This window comes from Kogia breviceps, chromosome X (assembly GCF_026419965.1).
Source record: "Kogia breviceps isolate mKogBre1 chromosome X, mKogBre1 haplotype 1, whole genome shotgun sequence".
Classification (NCBI taxonomy): Eukaryota; Metazoa; Chordata; class Mammalia; order Artiodactyla; family Physeteridae; genus Kogia; species Kogia breviceps.
In genome coordinates this window covers 2,497,802-2,516,269 of record NC_081330.1, presented here as the reverse complement: position 1 = coordinate 2,516,269, position 18,468 = coordinate 2,497,802, and the positions used below count along the sequence as shown (strand labels likewise).

The 18,468-nt window shown below is 42.3% G+C and overlaps 1 protein-coding gene across 3 annotated transcripts in view; it reads right to left on the bottom strand.

The window, feature by feature from the left end:
- GABRA3 (gamma-aminobutyric acid type A receptor subunit alpha3) overlaps nt 1-18,468 on the bottom strand; it is a 252,191-nt gene that overhangs the window by 23,529 nt on the left and 210,194 nt on the right. For all 3 annotated transcript variants that reach the window (XM_067023166.1, XM_067023165.1, XM_059049636.2), the window contains exon 7: nt 14,213-14,356. In XM_067023166.1, coding sequence (XP_066879267.1) covers nt 14,213-14,356 — 144 coding nt within the window. The remainder of the gene's footprint in view (nt 1-14,212; nt 14,357-18,468) is intronic.

The following is an 18,468-nucleotide window of genomic DNA, read 5'->3' as shown; positions in this document are numbered from 1 at the left end:
GAGAGACTAAGCAATTTACAGAAGATTACCCAGCTAGTAAGTAGTAGAGCCTGAATTCAACTCCAGATGGGTTGGCTCCACAGCTTATGCTTTCTGACCACTAAGCTCTGCTGTTTGAATGGACTTATCGGGTTAAAACCTAAAGTTCACATAGCAGAATATGGGCTGCCCTATATTACCCCTCTTCAAAATAAAAGTGAACACATGTTAAGCTCTTACTATATACCAAACAACTTTGAGTGTTTTTGGAGTATTAACTTTATACCCTCCCATCAACTCTGTAATCCAATAGTTAATTATCAGTTAATTATAATTATCAAAGCATGCTGGATTTGTCAGAAGCATTTTACATATTGAGCATTCCATCCTCCTGTAATGAATCTCTTCACCAAACTTCTAGGCCATGTTGCTCTTCTGGTTTCCCTCCTACATCATGACCTGCCCAATCTCCTTTGCTGGTTCCTTTAAATTCTCAACATTTGAGATTGTCATGACTCAGTACTCTTTTCTGTCTCACTCCCTTGGCATTCTTATCCAGGCCTGTATCTTTAAATAGTATCTTCAGTTTTGATAATGCCCCAATGTATATTTTCTGCCTTGGCTTCCTACTTGTTATGGGTTGAACTATGTCTCCTGGAAAGATATGGTGAATTTGTAACACTGACTACCTCAAAACGTGACCTTCTTTAGAAAGAGCCTTGTTGCAGATATAACTGGTTAAGATGAGGTCATACTGGAGTAGGGTGGGACCTAATACACTATGACTGATGCTCTCTTTTCAAAAGAAGAGAGAGACACAGGGAGATGTGTGATGACAGAGGCAGAGACTGTAATAGGGGCGGGGCAGGTATGAGCTATAGCAGTCCTGCTCAGCCATTGGTTGGTGTCACAGTGGGCTCCTCCCCCAAGCAAGCAACCATTAGCAGTCAACTGTCAACGAACCACCGTTAGCGGGTCCCACTCAACCATTGGTTGTTATTCCTTTGCTCCAACAACTGATCTGACTTATTGGCCTTTCGTGTGGCAAGCAGAATGAGCTTGGGCTTGGTAACAAATTTGGGGCAAAGCTAGCCAGGAGCCTTGCTGCTTCTGGCCAGCCATCCCAGGTTGGGGAATTTTCGGGTAAGGCCCTAGCAGTTGCTGGGTCCACTTGTCCTGAGGATCTTCCCTTCAAAATTCCCTGAAGTGGCACCAACTGCCCCAGCGCCTGGTAGTTGGAGCAAGGAACTGATGACATTTCGGAGCCGATGGGCTCTATATAGTGGGGTAAGTCACTCTGGTGTGTACAACCAGAAACATTTTCCCCTCTCAATTTGGGCTTTTGCTCTAAGGGACAAGCCAATTTGTTCATCTGATCGGGGTACCCTGTTGGAGAGGGGAATCGCTGTTGGACTCTACCTGATTTGTGAACAGATTCATTTGCTTTTGTTTTGCGTTCATTCATGATGGAAACTGTTTGTGCCTTCGGTATTGGAATGTGCCTGTGCTTTTTGTGTTTTGTTATTCCTGAACTTATAAATATGGGAAATACTCCATCTGTCCCTAAGGAAAGCCCTTTGGGGTGTATCTTAAATAAATGGGCAAAATATAGCTATGGGCCTATGACTAAGGAAGAGAGGATATTCTACTGTAATAGTGTGTGGTCCCAATATACGTTAGGATCAGGAGAGCGATGGCCCTTGAGTGGCTCACTTAATTATTATACAATCTTGCCATTCCAATTGCTTTGTGAAAGAGCCCGGAAAAATGATGAGACTCCACATGTAGAAGCATTTATGCTATTGCATCAGGAGGGAGAGAAGTCAGATAGTTCCCACCTTATGGTACAGCTGTCTGAAAGGAAAACTAAGGGAAAACCTGTTCTACAAAAGGGAGAGGGAGAAAGTGAGAGTGAGGACATGTTATTTCAAAACTTAAAACCCCCTCTGGCCAACCTGGCTCCTCCAGTGGCCGAGCAGACTGCAACAGCAGTTGTTCCGACAGCCCCCATGCCACCAACATATTCACGGCCCCCTGTTTCCCCTACTTATGGGGAGCAATTCGAAGTTTCTATGTTAACCCTTGGGGCACAGGGGCCTGGTTTGGTGTCACCATCTAAGACCCAACAGGGCACCCAATTCGGACTGGGAGCCACTTTCAGAGCAGGCCAATTTCCCTTGTGCCAATATCCCATAGGAAGCCTTCATGCAGATGGCCAACAGACTGTGGTTCTATGGATGCACAAGCCATTCTCAAGTTCAGATTTGTTTAACTGGAAAAACCGTAACCCTACATTACCGAGAGGACCCCCTGCGCATGACTGAACTTCTCACTTCTCTCTTTGCCACTCGCCATCCCTCTTGGGCAGACATTCACACTCCTATGAAGATGATGCTTCCTCTGGGGTTGAAAGAAGGATGGTTGTTGACAAGGCTAGAAAGGAATCACACCAGCTCCATCTACCAGATCCAGATGAAGCTCCAGAAGCAAATCTGGCAGTTCCTATTGCTGAGCCTGACTGGGATCCTAATAATGGGGGCATGCCACTTCTAGAATATTATAGGAGATGTGTCTTAGTGAGTCTCAGAAAGGGAGTACCTAGGCAAAAGAGCTTAGACAAAATTCAGGAGATACACCAAAACCCAAATGAGGATCCATCAGAATTTCTAGAAAGAATTTATCAAGCTTATAGGTGCCACACTGATGCAGACCCTCAGGCCCCCCAAAATATGAGAATGGTAAATGTGACGTTCATTGGGAAAAGTGCCCCAGATATAAGAAGAAAATTACAGAAGTTTGATGGTGCACTTGGAATGAACCCTTCTCAAATGGTAGATGTTGCTTTTACCGTGTTCAACAACAGGGCACAACGACACAAGCAAGAGGATGCAAGATGGAACGCCACTTTGCTGGCAGCAGCACTGGATTTCTGGAAGGCTACTAACCCAGAGAGAGGTAAGCCCCCATTGGGGAGAGAACAATGCGCTTACTGCAAGGAGCAAGGGCATTGGAAAAAATATTGCCCTAGGCTGAAGAATAAGAAAGAAAACAATAAAAGAAAGATAGGAGCCTCTCATGTGGTAGAAAGGGAGGAACACTCGGATAATGAATGAAGAGGCCCCGGGGCTCCCTTGGACTTGAGGCGTCCAATTCCAATTTCCCCACAGGAGCCCCAGGTAACTTTGACAGTGGGGGCCAAGTTGATTGACTTTCTGATAGATACGGGTGCAACATACTCTGTGGTAAACACCAAGGTGGCACAGAAAACATCTCAATCCATTCTGGTCACAGGAGTTTCTGGAGAAGGACAAAATCATTTTCTTACAACCTCTAGAATGCCAATTAGGGGACCTCACCCTGAAACACAGTTTCTTCTACATGCCACTGTGGCCAATCACTCTTCTGGGCCGAGATCTGCTTTGTAAATTGCATGCTCTAGTAACTTAACTTTTTTGCCAGGACAGCTTGACATCAGGGTCCCACCGCAGTACGCTGTAAGCCTACAGATGGCACTTATGGACGCCCCAGAAAAGGAGACAGAGCTCTTTCCCCCTGAGGTCTATGAAAAGGTGAGGCCAGAAATGTGGACTGATGGTACCCCAGGGAAGGCCAAAAACGCATGGCCAATACAAATCCCATTGAAAAGGGGTGCTGGGACACCTAATCTAAAACGATACCCTCTGAGGCAAGAGGCCCAAAAGGGAATTCAGCCAATTCTCGAAAAGTTTTTGAAAATAGGACTGAATAAACCTTGCAGGTCCCCATATAACAGCCTTATTTTCCTGCTCAAAAAGCCAAACTCAGCAAAGTATTGCTTTGTCCAAGACTTGAGGGCTATTAATGATATAGTCCAAGATTTGCACCCTGTGGTACCTAAGCCATACACTCTGCTTACAGCTCTTCTGGGAGAATACAGTTGGCTCTCAGTTTTGGACCTGAAGGATGCTTTCTTCTGCATTCCTATTGCAGAAGAATCACAGCAACTGTTTGCTTTTGAATGGCAGGACCCAGAAACACAGGTAGTCTAACAGTATTCTTGGACAGTCCTGTCTCAAGGATTTAAGAATTCCCCTACCTTGTTTGGGGAAATGTTGGCTAGGGACCTTAGAAACTTACTATTGGATGAAGGACTTCTACTCCAATATGTGGACAATTTGCTTATAGCAGGCCCTACATAAGTGTCTACAAAATACCATTAGAACCCTAAATTATTTGGCCAATTGTGGATATAAGCTCTCCCGGAAAAAAGCCCAAATATGTAAGCAACAAGTCACGTATCTGGGCTTTGTCCTTTCCCAAGGACAGTGGGGTCTTTTGACTAATAGAAAACGGGCAATTGCAGGCTTGGGAACACTCAAGACTTGCAGACAACTGAGGGGGTTTCTGGGAATGGCAGGGTCCTGTCAGGTTTGGATCCCGAACTATGGGCTCATAGTAAAGCCCCTCTGTGAGGCTTTAAAGGGACATGATTTTGAGCCCCTTACTTGGACTACAGAATGCCAAACAGCCTTTGAAACAATAAAAAAAACAAAGTCAGTCTCAGCCCTGGCTTTGGAAGAACCAGACTTAAAGAAACCTTTCAAATTGTATGTCCATGAGAGGTGAAGGCATAAGTCTTGGGGTGTTAATTCAAACTCCGGGGAAGAGCCCTCAACCTGTTGCCTGCTTCTCAAGACAGACTAGAACAGACTGTTAAGGGGTGACCCCTCTGCCTTCGAGCTGGAGCAGCTACTTGTGACATATTTCAGGAAGCTGAAATACACCACTGTGTATGTCCCTCACCATGTCCTTTCTTCACTGGAGCAGAAAGGGGGCTATTGGCTGACTTCTGGGAGAATGGGAAAGTCCAAGCCATTCTCCTGGACAATCCCAACATAAGACTTCAGGTCACTTCGGCCCTAAATCCAGCCACATTGCTCCCGATTGATGGTGCACCATCCCCAGAGCATGACTGCCTACACGTCATCAAGCTAGCATATTCTAGCAGCCTTGGCTGAGCCAGATATGGAATTGTTCACCGATGGAAGCAGCTTCATGGACCAAAGTCGGTGATGCACTAGGTATGTGATGGTAACCCTTGAAAGGATTGCTGAAGCAAAAGCCCTGCCCCCAGGGAGCTCAGCTCGGAAGGCAGCAATCATTGCTCTGACAAGAGCCCTGCTCCTCGCTGAAGGGAAGCGAGTAAATATACACACAGACTCTCACTATGCATCCTCTGTGGTGCATGCTCACGGGGCGATCTGGAAAGAAAGGGGGCTTCTCACTTCAAACAATAAACACACAAAACATGCTTCTGAAATCCTGTCACTATTAGAAGCAGTCCATAAGCCCTCACAAGTGGCTGTAATGCGCTGCCCAGGCCACCAGAAGGGTGAGACTCCTATAATAAAGGGCAGTCAGTTAGCTGAGCAAGCTGCAAATAAAGCAGCAAAGGAATGGGGTTTAACAATCCATGATATGGTCACTTCTCCCACAGATCAACTTGTCAAAATACCAGCCAGTGTATTCAGGAGAGGAGGAGAGAGCCAAAGAATGAGGGACTCACTCTTGATCACACCTCACTTGGCTAGAAATGTAAAGTACAAGGAATTGTTTTGATTCCTGAGGCCCTCTTGGACACTGTGCTGCAGCACATTGATAATAGTACCCATTACGGGAGAGATGCCACCTTACAACAGATTCAAAGATATACAATGGGGCCTAACCTACGAAGGGCCACCCAGCAAGTCACTCAAAATTGCATGATTTATGCTAAAAATAACACAAAAACTGCCGTCAGCCTTCCCCAGATGGGGACTCAGCACACAGGAACCTACCCCACCGAGGACTGGCAAATAGACTTTACTCAAATGCCTCGAGCTACAGGAAATTTCGGGTACCTGCTATTATTTATGGACACTTTTTCAGGATGGGTGGGAGCATATCGCCCCAGGACAGAAAAAGCCTCCAAAGTGGTTAGAGTCCTCCTTAAGGACATTATCCCCTGATCTGGAGTGTCTAAGTCCTTTCAAAGTGATAACGGGCCTGCTTTTCTCTCTAGAGTAACCCAACAAGTGTCTAAAGCAGGGCAAATGAATTGGAAGCTACATTCATCCTGGAGACTACAATCAACAGGAAAAACCTGAGAAAGTGAATTATACATTGAAAAGGAGCATTGCTAAAGTATGTCAAGAGCCTAATTTAACTTGGGATAAGGCCTTGCCAGTTGCCCTGCTATGGAGCAGAGTGGCTCCCAGAAGCAGGCTTAAATTAAGCCCCTTTGACATATTGTATGGTAGGCCATTCCAGGGGTCTGCCCGGGTGGGAGAATCTATAAATGCTCTGAAAGATCTAGCAGTTGCCAATTATGTTAAAGCTCTGGGCACTATACTAACCTCTGTTCATGAGTTTGTTGCCAACTGAGGTAACGTTACATCCTTTCCGGCCCAGAAACTGAGTCCTCCTTAAAACCTGGAGGGGGCAAGGGACTGAGCACCAGGTGACCGCAAGGCGGACAGGACCACACGTGCTATTACTTACCACACACTCATCTGTCAAGTTAGCTGGAGTAAAGCCATGGATTCGTCACACTCGGGTTAAAGCAGCACCACTGTCATCAGAAGATGACCCAACTCCTGAGAGGCCTAGAGAGCAATGGGTTTGTGAACCCTCAGAAGACTTAAGGTTGCTCTTCAAAAAGAGTAAGTATTGAGATTAAAATTTCATTGCAGAAGGAATTTCATCAGCTTCAAATAGTTGTAGATAAAAAGAATTGTATTGCTTACTAACATTTTTAAGGAATATTCTCGACCCAAAGCTGATCAATTCCATTTCACAATCACCCCCTCATCTCCCCTGTTCAGTGGGAAGTAGCCAGAAAAGTCGTCACCCCTTTTCCCACAAGATTGTGGAATGGACATTGACAGTGGGGAATTGTAATAGTGGTGGGGCAGGCGTGAGCTATAGCAGCCCCGCTCAGCCATTGGTCGGTGTTGCAGTGGGCCCCTCCCCCAGGCAAGCAACTGTCAATGAGCGACCCGTCAGTGGTCCCGCTCAGTCATTGGTCAGCACTACAGTGGACCCCTCCCCCTCCCCCTCTTCTGTATAAAAGGAGCCTCCAGAAGGAACCAACCCAGCCAGCACCTTGGCTTCAGACTTCTAGCCTCCAGAACTAGGAGACATAAATCTCTGTTGTTTTAAGCCATTCAGTTTATGGTACTTTGATATGGCAAACCTAGGGTTCCCTATAATGCCCTACACCTATATATTCCATTACACATTAGATATCACCACTTGGGGATCTAATAGGTATCTTGACCTAACATGTCCAAATCTTAGCTCTTACTGTCTCCATTTCCTACCCTCCAAACTATCCCTTCCAACACATTTTCCTATCTCAGTAAATGGTAGCTCTCAGGAGCACAAATCAAAATTCTTCAAAATCTTTAGCATCATCGACCGCTCCCTCTCCCTCCCTCGTGCATGTTTCCATGTGTGCATACACAAATGCAGCCACGGACACAGATACATTGACAGTTCTTCAAAATATATTTATAATTTGAGCATTTCTCACCACTCCCGCTGTTACCACTTTGGACTAAGCTACCATCATCTCTTACTTAGAGTACTGTAATAGCTTCCTAACGTGCCTTGCCTCTGTACTTGTCCACTTCAATGCATTCTTAGCGTACCAGCCAAAATGAGTCTATTATAATAAAAGTCAGATTCAGTCTTTCTTTTGCTTAAGGCTCCCTAATGGTTTCCCATCTCTCAAAGAGTAAAAGGCAAATTTCCCCAAAGAGTCTCCAAAGGTCCATGCAATCTGGTTGTCGCTCTACTACCTTTCTTGTTAGAGCTTCTTATTTTCACCTCCCCCTCTCTCTCTCAATCTCTCTCTCTCTCTCTCTGCCCCCATTTGGTTTCAGTATGTCTCCCAAATGAGGAAATTTCCCACTTTTCTACCTCACCCACTCCCTTGTACCTAAGCCTAGGAAGCACCATCTGCTAAGCCAAAGCTCAGTATACAATCCATATTGTGTGTGTATTCACATTCTAGCTTGTTTATGTGAACATGAAAAATACAAGTAGGCTTAGTTTTAATTTAGCAAAGAATTGTCATACAAAATTGTAGAATTTCTTCATTATAACATTGGGGTTGCTTTTATGTCTCTCTGCCACTTTTTCAATCCTTTTATTTATTTGTTCCCCACCCCCTCCCCCTCTCTCCTCCTTCTCCCCCTCTCTCCTATCTGTGTACATTTCAACTGCTTTCTTTCCCTGTCCGTCTGTTCACTTTTTTTCTCAGCTGAGGAGGCACTGAAGATTTATTTTTAACAATAGTTGGACTTTGATTAGCTTGGGGAATTTCCTGCCCTTCCACATATTAGTCTCACACCCCTGAATTCCTTCCTGCCTATTAACCCTATATCTGATCATGTAAAATATTTAATATTTATGAATAATATTTATTATATATTTTATGTAAGTTATATTCTGTAGATCTGAAAGGAAAGCAAGTGGACTTTTCAAAAGCTTATCAAATTAGCCATTGTTTTAAATAACTGAATAAATTTTCTTAAGCCTCTCCTTTTCTATCCTTCTTTCCTTCAATTTCTATCTTGTTGTTTCTCTTCCAAAGAAGCAAAGAGAGTGATTTAAGATCAGCAAGGTGGTGGAATAGGACAGCCCCGGCTCTAGTACCCTGTCACAAAAATATGGTTTAGCTGCTACCAACGGAAGAGAACACCTTTGTGAAAATCCCAGATCTAAGAAGTAAAGCTGAAGCAGCACCCATCTGGGGCATGAAAACCAAGAAAAGTGACATTAGAAGGATAACAGAAGTGGTATCGATTTGTCGCCTTCTTCTCTCCCCCAGGCCAGCTCAGTGCAGCACCTAGAGGGTACCTCTGAGTCTATGGTTTCTCCAGGGGCGAAATGAGAACCCAAGGCAGATATCCAGCTTTCCTGGGCATTCCCCTGGAGGCCCACTTCTGCTTTGCCTCATGGGGAACGCTCTGGGAATTGGCAGGGCCAGATAATTTGGGGTCCGCTAGCACAAAGGAATATGGCATAACTTACAGCCAACATTGTGCAAATCTTGGAGGTGGTATCAGGTCCCTTGCCAGCATCATCGCCTGATCAAAAGTACAGTCAGCGGTCTAAAATCAACTGCAAGGGAACCCAACTTCTGAGAGCAGCCTGCAGCTCTGGCATACAGAGGAGTAGATACAAAAGCCCCGCCCAACCGCGGAGCTCAAGCCAACTGCAGAACTCTAGCAGAGCCCTCTTCCAGGGGCAGTGAGCCACGCAATAGGGCCACGTCCCTTGGTGGCTGTTGCCTCAGTGCACCAAAATGGTGACCTCAGGGGTCAGCTGCTGCTCTGGCGAAGCAGTCATGGGGTTTGGGTGCCCCCCCCCCCCGCCCACAGAATGGCATCTGCAGGTAGGTCAAAACACACCGGCCACGCTGCTCTTATTTTTTGATTTGTCTTCCCTTACCTATGTTCCATGTCTAAACAAATAATATACACAATGACAGTAATGAGAGTTTTTCTAACAAATGGTCAAATTTCTAGGAAAGATGCAAAAATAATATCAGGCTCCTCTTAGAAAATTAATGTAAATATTGCAAATAAGGGGAAATGGAGTCGGTGCTGAAGTAGGGAACAGTGTGAAGAAGTAGCCACCAATTTAGAGAAATTTCATTCATTTTTTTAACACATGTCTGAAGCTGGAGCAAAGAGCAGGAGCCCGCTGCTTAGAACTACTTCATGCTGAGGACTGGCAGCTTTCAGAGAGAAAACCACTCATACAGAACAGAACACCCACAGATTGTGGGTTTTTCTCTGGCCAAGTCTTCCCATTAGTATGTGGGACCCCACATAGAGGAGCATATCAGAATTCAGAAAGGAATACCCATAATTTATAGTCACATGAAAACAACATACATTTATGTGAGGTAGTATTTATATGGTTTCTAAACCAAAGGGTGTCAAATAATATACAGCAAAAAGTCTACCTCCTTCAAACCATTTCATTTCTCCTTCTTTTAACCACAATTAACAGCTTCTTGTGTATATTCTAGAAATACTATTCCTATACTAATAGATATCCTTATAGCCTTTGGTGGTTTTGTATTTGCTATTTTCACTCAACAGTATATCCTGCAGATATTCCCATTGAACGTCCTCATTCCTTCTTACACCTGCATAGTTTACTGATGCACACTGTATCATGTTTCCAAAACTAATTTGCTATTATAATCTAATATCTGCAATAACCCTGTTTTCAAATAAGGTCACATTCTGAGGCACTGGGGGGCAAGATTTCAACATATCTTTTGGGGAGACATAATTCAATCCATAACATCTGCATTGCCAAGAGTGGAGGGAAACTGGCATGCTCATACACTGATAATGAGAGTGTGAATTGTTTCACCTTTTTTTTTTTTTTTTTTCCTGCCGTACATGGGCCTCTCACTGTTGTGGCCTCTCCCGTTGCGGAGCCTGGACGCGCAGGCTCACGGGCCCAGCCGCTCTGCGGCACGTGGGATCTTCCCGGACCGGGCCACGAACCCGCGTCCCCTGCATCGGCAGGTGGACTCTCAACCACTGTGCCAGCAGGGAAGCCCTGTTTCACCTTTTAAAATGGCAATTTGTCAATATGTATTAAAAGTCTTTTAATGTGTATATTTTCTGAAATAGCAATCTCGATATTTTGTTTTTATCCTGGGCAGGTAATTACATAGGAACAAAATGCTATATGGAAAAAGAAGGCCTTTGCAGTGTTCTTTATAGCATTAAAACAGAAAATAATCATAGGTAATTGGTTAAATGGATTATGATCCAGTAAGATGAAGGTATTATTGAGTTCCACAGTGAAATGCTATGCTTCCCACTGATAGCAACACTTATCATTGTCAAAAAGGCTGGCTGTCGCGGAGCAACTAAGCCCGTGAGCCATGGCCGCTAGGCCTGTGCGTCCGGAGCCTGTGCTCCGCGACGGGAGAGGCCACAGCAGTGAGAGGCCCGCATACCACAAAAAAAAAAAAAAGGCTGGCTGTGGCCTCAGATGATGGCCTTTTAATTTTCTTTTTAAATTTAGAGTAAAATAAAACAGGTAATAATTAATATATGCCCATTCTAATTGTTAAAATATTATTACTAACTACTTAGAACTAACAACAAAAAACAAATGTTGGTGGGGATGTATACTGATGCAACTACGATGGGAAACAGCATGGAGTTTCCTCAAAAAATTAAAAATGGGGGACTTAACCTGGTGGTCCAGTGGCTAAGACTCCACGTTCCCAATTCAGGGGGCCTGGGTTCAATCCCCGGTCGGGGAACTAGATCCCACATGTCACAACTAAGAGTTCGCATGCCGCAACTAAAAGATCCTGCACGCCACAACTAAGATCCGGTGCAGCTGAATAAATAAATAAATATTTTTAATAACTAAAAATGGAACTCCTATACGATCCAGCAATTCCACTTCTGGGTATTTATTTGAAGAAAATGAGAACACTAGCTTAAAAAGCTATATACACCTCCATCTTCACGGCAGCATTATTTACAATAGCCAAGACATGGAAACAACCAAAGTGTCTCTCCATGCATGAATGGTTAAAGAAGATATGGTATATATAGGTACAATGGAATATTATTCAACCATAAAAAGAAGGAAACTTTTGCCATTTGCAACCTTGGGGACATTATGCTAAGTGAAATAAGTCAGAGCAAGAAAAATATTGTATCTCACTTATATGTGGAATCCAAAAAAACAAAACAAAACAAACAAAAAACCAAGCTCATAGATACAAAGAATAGACTGGTGGTTGCCAGAAGCCAAGGGTAGGTGTTATAGGTGAAATGGGTGAAGGGAATCAGAAGGTACAAACTTCCAGTTATAAAGTAAATAAGTCCTTGGGGTGTTATGTACAGCATGGTGACTATACTTAGAATACTATACTGAACATTTGAAAGCTGTTGAGAATAGATCTTAAAAGTTCTCATCACAAGAAAAAAATTCTATAACTATGTATGGTGATGGATGTTAACTAGACTTCCTGTGGTGATCATTTCACAATACCTACAAATATTGAATCATAATGTTGTACACTTGAAACTAATGTCAATTATATCTGAATAAAAATATATCACTAGCTTGTGTGTACATTTTGTTTGGATCCTGTACACTTAGTGACAAGAAAACATGCTTACAATATAAAATTACATAAAAAACAGCTTATAAAACAGTATCAACATTATGGTCCCATTTATATAAAAACATATATATATATATATATATATATTTTTTTTTTTTTTTTTTTTTTTTTTTTTGCGGTACGCGGGCCTCTCACTGTTGTGGCCTCTCCCGCTGCGGAGCACAGCCTCCGGACGCGCAGGCTCAGCGGCCATGGCTCACGGGCCCAGCCGCTCCGCGGCACGTGGGATCTTCCCGGACCGGGGCACGAACCCGCGTCCCCTGCATCGGCAGGCGGATTCTCAACCACCGCGCCACCAGGGAAGCCCCATATTTATATTAAAAGTGCAAAGAGAACCTTCTTAAAGGTTACACACCAAAATGTATACGAATCAGTTAATGCACGAAATTCTTCTAAAGAGCTTTTTTCTAGATGGTGGAATTAAAGAATATTTTAATTTACATTTTTTGCTCCTCTGATATTTCTAATTTTTCTATCATGAACGTGTGATAAAGACTAAACAAACAGTGGTTTAACCAAATGAAGTGGGGCTGCTTGGATGGCTAGTGATGGCTCTCAAAAGTTGATACCAGGTGAGCAGTGCCAAGGAGGGATGGGGAAGTCAGGAGAGTGAACAGATGCTATAGCCCCAGGAATTCTCTCCCTTCTGCGGAGTGGACCACCAGGGCCCCTGGGTTACCCTTGGTCTCTAAGGGTCCGCCTTGCTGTGCTGGGATGCACAGGGCCTTCATCAGGGGCCTGGGTGCTCTTTGCCCACAGGCTGGGGTGGGAGGGAGGGGAGGCTCTGATCTCAGATGGGAGGTCGTTTGCAGCAGCAGCGGCACCCCATAACAGGAGGGGGCTTCTGCTCAAAAATGCAAGGGTCACAGTAGGACAGTAAAAATACACGTTGTACATGCAGGCACTAAAGGTCCTCCTCCTTCTACCTGCTTGGGGAGAGCAGGACTGGCCAGGTGGGTACTTTCCCCTCACCCCCACAGATCAGCTCACCTTCTCCACGAGATCATGTTCTCACAAACCTCTGGCCTTTTGAACCTCCGTATTGCCATTCTCAAGAATAGCCTTTCCCCACACTAAGTCCCAAATCTCTAAATCCTGTTGTCCTTTAAATCCATTTCAAATGCTGCTTTGTTTTAGGTTCCCGCCCCTGGTCCTAGGATGGAGGGAGAACAGACCACAGACATGCTGTAACACTATGAGAGGGAACAGCAGTGTCCAGCTAATGAAAAAAAGGACAAGAGTACCCTACTTCATTTATAATTGTGGATTCAGAGACCTTCCATGGAGACAAGTGTTGAAAGTTCCCACCCTTTCATGGCAAAAAATATTGTAAGATATGTGGGCCCCTGAGATATACTCCATTTTGTCAAATACCCTAAAGCTAGTTGGGGTTCAGGGTGTGTCCTTCCTCAGTCCCCTACAACTGGTCAGTTTCCAAATAGATAGCACTTAAGGCTACAGAACAAGCCTCTAAGTTCCATTTATCAATATCCAAGGAAGAGTCATTGAGAGGACCTGGCAATATTTGCCAGACACACTTGTTTCTGAAATGGGTGATTCACTTAAGAAAATAATTCCATGGCTCATTCCTGGACCTCCTGGCTGTGTTCTGGCCTCTCTGGGGTTATTACCTTGCCACCTCTGTATTGGCGGAGTTAAGCAAATATTTTCATGAAAACTTTAGGATCAAAATTTAGTTCTCCCACTTTCATGGCCTCCCTCTGCTTTCTCTTCTACCACAGTCCAGCCCTAATGACCTTGACCTAACTCACGAAGAGACAGCAGGGCATCATGGTTAAAAGCATGATCTTGGAAGCCAGTCTGCCTGGGTTCAGATCTTGGCTCTGACATTACGTAACTGTGACATGGAACAAATTACTAAACATCTGTATGCCTCAGTTTCCTTAAGATAATAGTACCTACCTCACAAGACTGTTTTGTTAACATAAGTTATTATAAGCACTTAAAACAGTGACTGGTATGTGGTACAGGTTACAAAAATGCTTGCTAAATAAAATAAATAAATACCTGTACTAGACCGGATTATTTCTGTCCCAACAACATGGCCCAGCAGGTCATATTGATTCAGTCGAGAGCCATCCTGTGCCACTTCCACAGATTTGTTCTTCCCAAGAGTCCAAGAGTAAACTACTTCGGCTGTTGTATAGGCATCTAAGGCAGAAAAAAGTCAAGAAGGAGAAGTGAAGGGAAAGGAAAATGATTATCTTTGATACTAAACTTGCATGAGATTGAAATACAACTTCCATCCCCAAAGAGTTTTAGGTATGTGGTATATCTTCAACTGAAGTACATTTATCCATGCATGTATTAAATACTTGTTGAACAATTACTAACAGTTTATGCTGGACACACAGAAATAAACCCCCAATGATCTCTTGCTTCAATGACTCACAGCCTTCTGGACTGCCAATTAATTGTTAAACTTTTCCTTCTCTTGGAGGATAGAGAGTAGGGGCAAGGGGAGGAATGGTTAAAATATTACCTAACGCAGATGTCACAAATTCAAATGCCCACAGGAGCTAGAGAGGTATCTTAAATGACCAAATCAGGCTAGTTGTAGGAAAATTAAACTGCTAGAAATGTAATAAATTTTTCTTTAATTAATTCTTGGGTGAACATATGAAATAATGTAAAATATCATACTGGGGATATTTTAAATTACAAATTAACAAAGCAATAATTAATGATTACAATTTCATTTTGAAATTTATTACCACTTTAATTTTGCAAACCAGAAACCTGCCACCATTTCTTCTGCATCAGGGTGGTAATGTCAGGTCTTGTATTTGGAATTCCAATGTCGAGTACAGAATTTAGTACAGATTAATTTTAAGAGGGGTGAGGGTAAGGAAATGGTGAGGGACTGAGGAGTGAGTTTATTTAGTTTTAGTCCGTATCTTCAAAGGATAGAGTTGCTTTCTTTCCAGACACAGATTAAGTCTTCGCACAGTGGGTTTTAGACTTGGGGTGAGCACTTTGCCCTAACTCAGATATCTAGGCTCATAATAAAGGGAAGTTGCCATCCATACTGCTCACCCTCTTCATTCATTTTTGAGCTGTTTATTGTTCAAGTCATTGGGAGGTCTCCAGCTCATGACGGCAGCAATTACGTCCACAATATGCCCTACTTAAACCTTTTACCACAAAGCAAATAATTGCTAGTCAATCTACCAGTGAACGAACATAAATTCTGTATCCCTACAAAACTTTGCAATGTTGGATGCGTATTTCATAAAAGGTTGACATTAACACTTACATGTATTAATTGTGATCTGCTTATGTTACCCTTTTTAGGACTTTTTTCAATATATTCAAGTAAACCATTTTCTGATTTGCTTATAATGGACAACATGCGCAAAAGTTGTTCATTCACATCAAAATTCTCATTGAAATTATGAGAAAATACACATAACTATCGTAAGTGACAAAAGAAAATGCCACAAGAAATCTAACTTTTAAACATAATATGCCCTGTATATGGTCTCAGTCATCTCTTCAACTCACTGACAAAAATACTTCTGGTTCAATGTATAATTTCCACTGCAATTAAAGACATTTTTATAAATCTTGTGTCTATAAAATATTTTGATGCCTGTGAAGGTTTATTGCTTAATTAATGCATAACTGCTTTTCCCAGCAGCAACACTTAATGTATATATTCAAATACAAAACCTGTTGAGCTTTCAGTCTGTTTAATAAAATTAAGATTTTCAATGTACATCTTTTAAAAATATATCAAGTATGGTTCTTATAATGGATTGCATAATGTTGATATCTGAAGTTTTCTTTTTCAACAAAAGCATAATGTATATGCATAGAAACAGTGTATAAATATTCTTCATTTTTATTAGGAAATACAAACTTGCCATCTTTTTTGAAATACTCCTTTCAGTCTTTTATTTACTTATTTTAATTTTTTATAGCTATGGGTTCAAGAACTATGTCATTTTCCTCTTAATTCAACTAGGAGCTCTTAAATCTATCAATTAAATGAGTTGATTAATGGCAACTGACATTGCACCCTGTTTTCAGAGAGACAGCACAAAGTGTACATATACAAGGGACAGCCACTACTCAGCCCCAGCTGTTTGCAGCCATGTGGGGATTTGAGTCCAATGTTGTCCAATCTTCTGATTTCATAAAATAATAAACAAATCTGGAATTTTGTATGACATCTCCCAAATTTCAAATCTTGGAGGATAATTTTGAAGGTTATTAACACTGTATAGATCAAATAAATGACATCTGCAAACCACCAACTTGTAACCTCTTGTCTAGAGATTTTCCCCTATGCATAGCTGTGGTCTTTTGTGATTCAGTTTTGTAAACAAAGCATCCTCTGCTGCCTATGGGGTATGTAGGGCTCCAAACTAGAATTGAGATATTTATCACCAAGAAGAAAGGGATATCCTCTCCTCAGGACGCTTCTCACACACTTACCTAAAACTTATACTAAGACTATTAAGTGAGGACTATCAAAAGGCTATTAATAAAATGTGATTTCACAAGGTCCTTGTCCTCTCATTTTCCCCAGTGCCTCCCATCCTTAATATATATGTTTGGGTTCTACTATTCCTAAACATATAATTACCTGTATATGTCTTCTTTTATTTTTATTTTTTTATTATTAGGTTTTTATTTTTTTATACAGCAGGTTCTTTTTTTTAACATCTTTATTGGAGTATAACTGTTTTACAATAGTGTGTTAGTTTCTCCTTTACAACAAAGTGAATCAGTTATACATATACATATGTTCCCATATCTCTTCCCTCTTGCGTCACCCTCCCTCCCACCCTCCCTATCCCACCCCTCTAGGTGGTCACAGAGCACCGAGCTGATCTCCCTGTGCTATGCGGCAGCTTCCCACTAGCTATCTAACTTACATTTGATAGTGTATATATGTCCCTGCCACTCTCTCACTTCGTCACAGCTTACCCTTCCCCCTCCCCATATCCTCAAGTCCATGCTAGTAGGTCTGTGTTTTATTCCCGTCCTACCACTAATCTCTTCATGACATTTTTTTTTCTTAGGATCCATATATATGTGTTAGCATACGGTATTTGTTTTTCTCCTTCTGACTTATTTCACTCTGTATGACAGACTCCAGGTCCATCCACCTCATTACAAATAACTCAGTTTCATTTCTTTTTCTGGCTGAGTAATAGTCCATTGTATATATGTGCCGCATCTTCTTTATCCATTCATCTGTTGATGGACACTTAGGTTGCTTCCATGTCCTGGCTATCGTAAATAGAGCTGCAATGAACATTTTGGTACATGACTCTTTTTGAATTATGGTTTTCTCAGGGTATATGCCCAGTAGTGGGATTGCTGGGTCGTATGGTAGTTCTATTTGCTGTTTTTTAAGGAAGCTCCATACTGTTCTCCATAGTGGCTGTATCAATTTACATTCCCACCAGCAGTGCAAGAGGGTTCCCTTAACTCCACACCCTCTCCGGCATTTATTGTTTCTAGAGTTTTGATGATGGCCAATCTGACCAGTGTGAGATGATATCTCATTGTAGTTTTGATTTGCATTTCTCTAATGATTAATGATGTTGAGTATTCTTTCATGTGTTTGTTGGCAATCTGTATATCTTCTTTGGAGAAATGTCTATTTAGTTCTTCTGGCCATTTTTGGATTGGGTTGTTTGCTGTTTTTGTTATTGAGCTGCATGAGTTGCTTATAAATTTTGGATATTAATCCTTTGTCAGTTGCTTCATTTGCAACTATTTTCTCCCATTCTGAGGGTTGTCTTTTGGTCTTGTTTATGGTAACCTTTGCTTTGCAAAAGCTTTCAAATTTCATTAGCTCCCATTTGTTTATTTTTGTTTTTATTTCCATTTCTCTAGGAGATGGGTCAAAAAGGATCTTGCTGTGATTTATGTCCTAGAGTGTTCTGCCTATGTTTTCCTCTAAGAGTTTGATAGTGTCTGGCCTTACATTTAGGTCTTTAACCCATTTTGAGTTTATTTTTGTGTATGGTGTTAGGGAGTGTTCTAATTTCATACTTTTATAGGTAGCTGTCCAGTTTTCCCAGCACCACTTATTGAAGAGGATGTCTTTTCTCGACTGTATATCCTTCCATCCTTTATCAAAGATAAGGTGACCATATGTGTGTGGGTTTATCTCTGGGCTTTCTATCCTGTTCCATTGATCTATATTTCTGTTTTTGTACCAGTACCATACTGTCTTGATTACTGTGGCCTTGTAGTAGAGTCTGAAGTCAGGGAGCCTGGTTCCTCCAGCTCCGTTTTTTGTT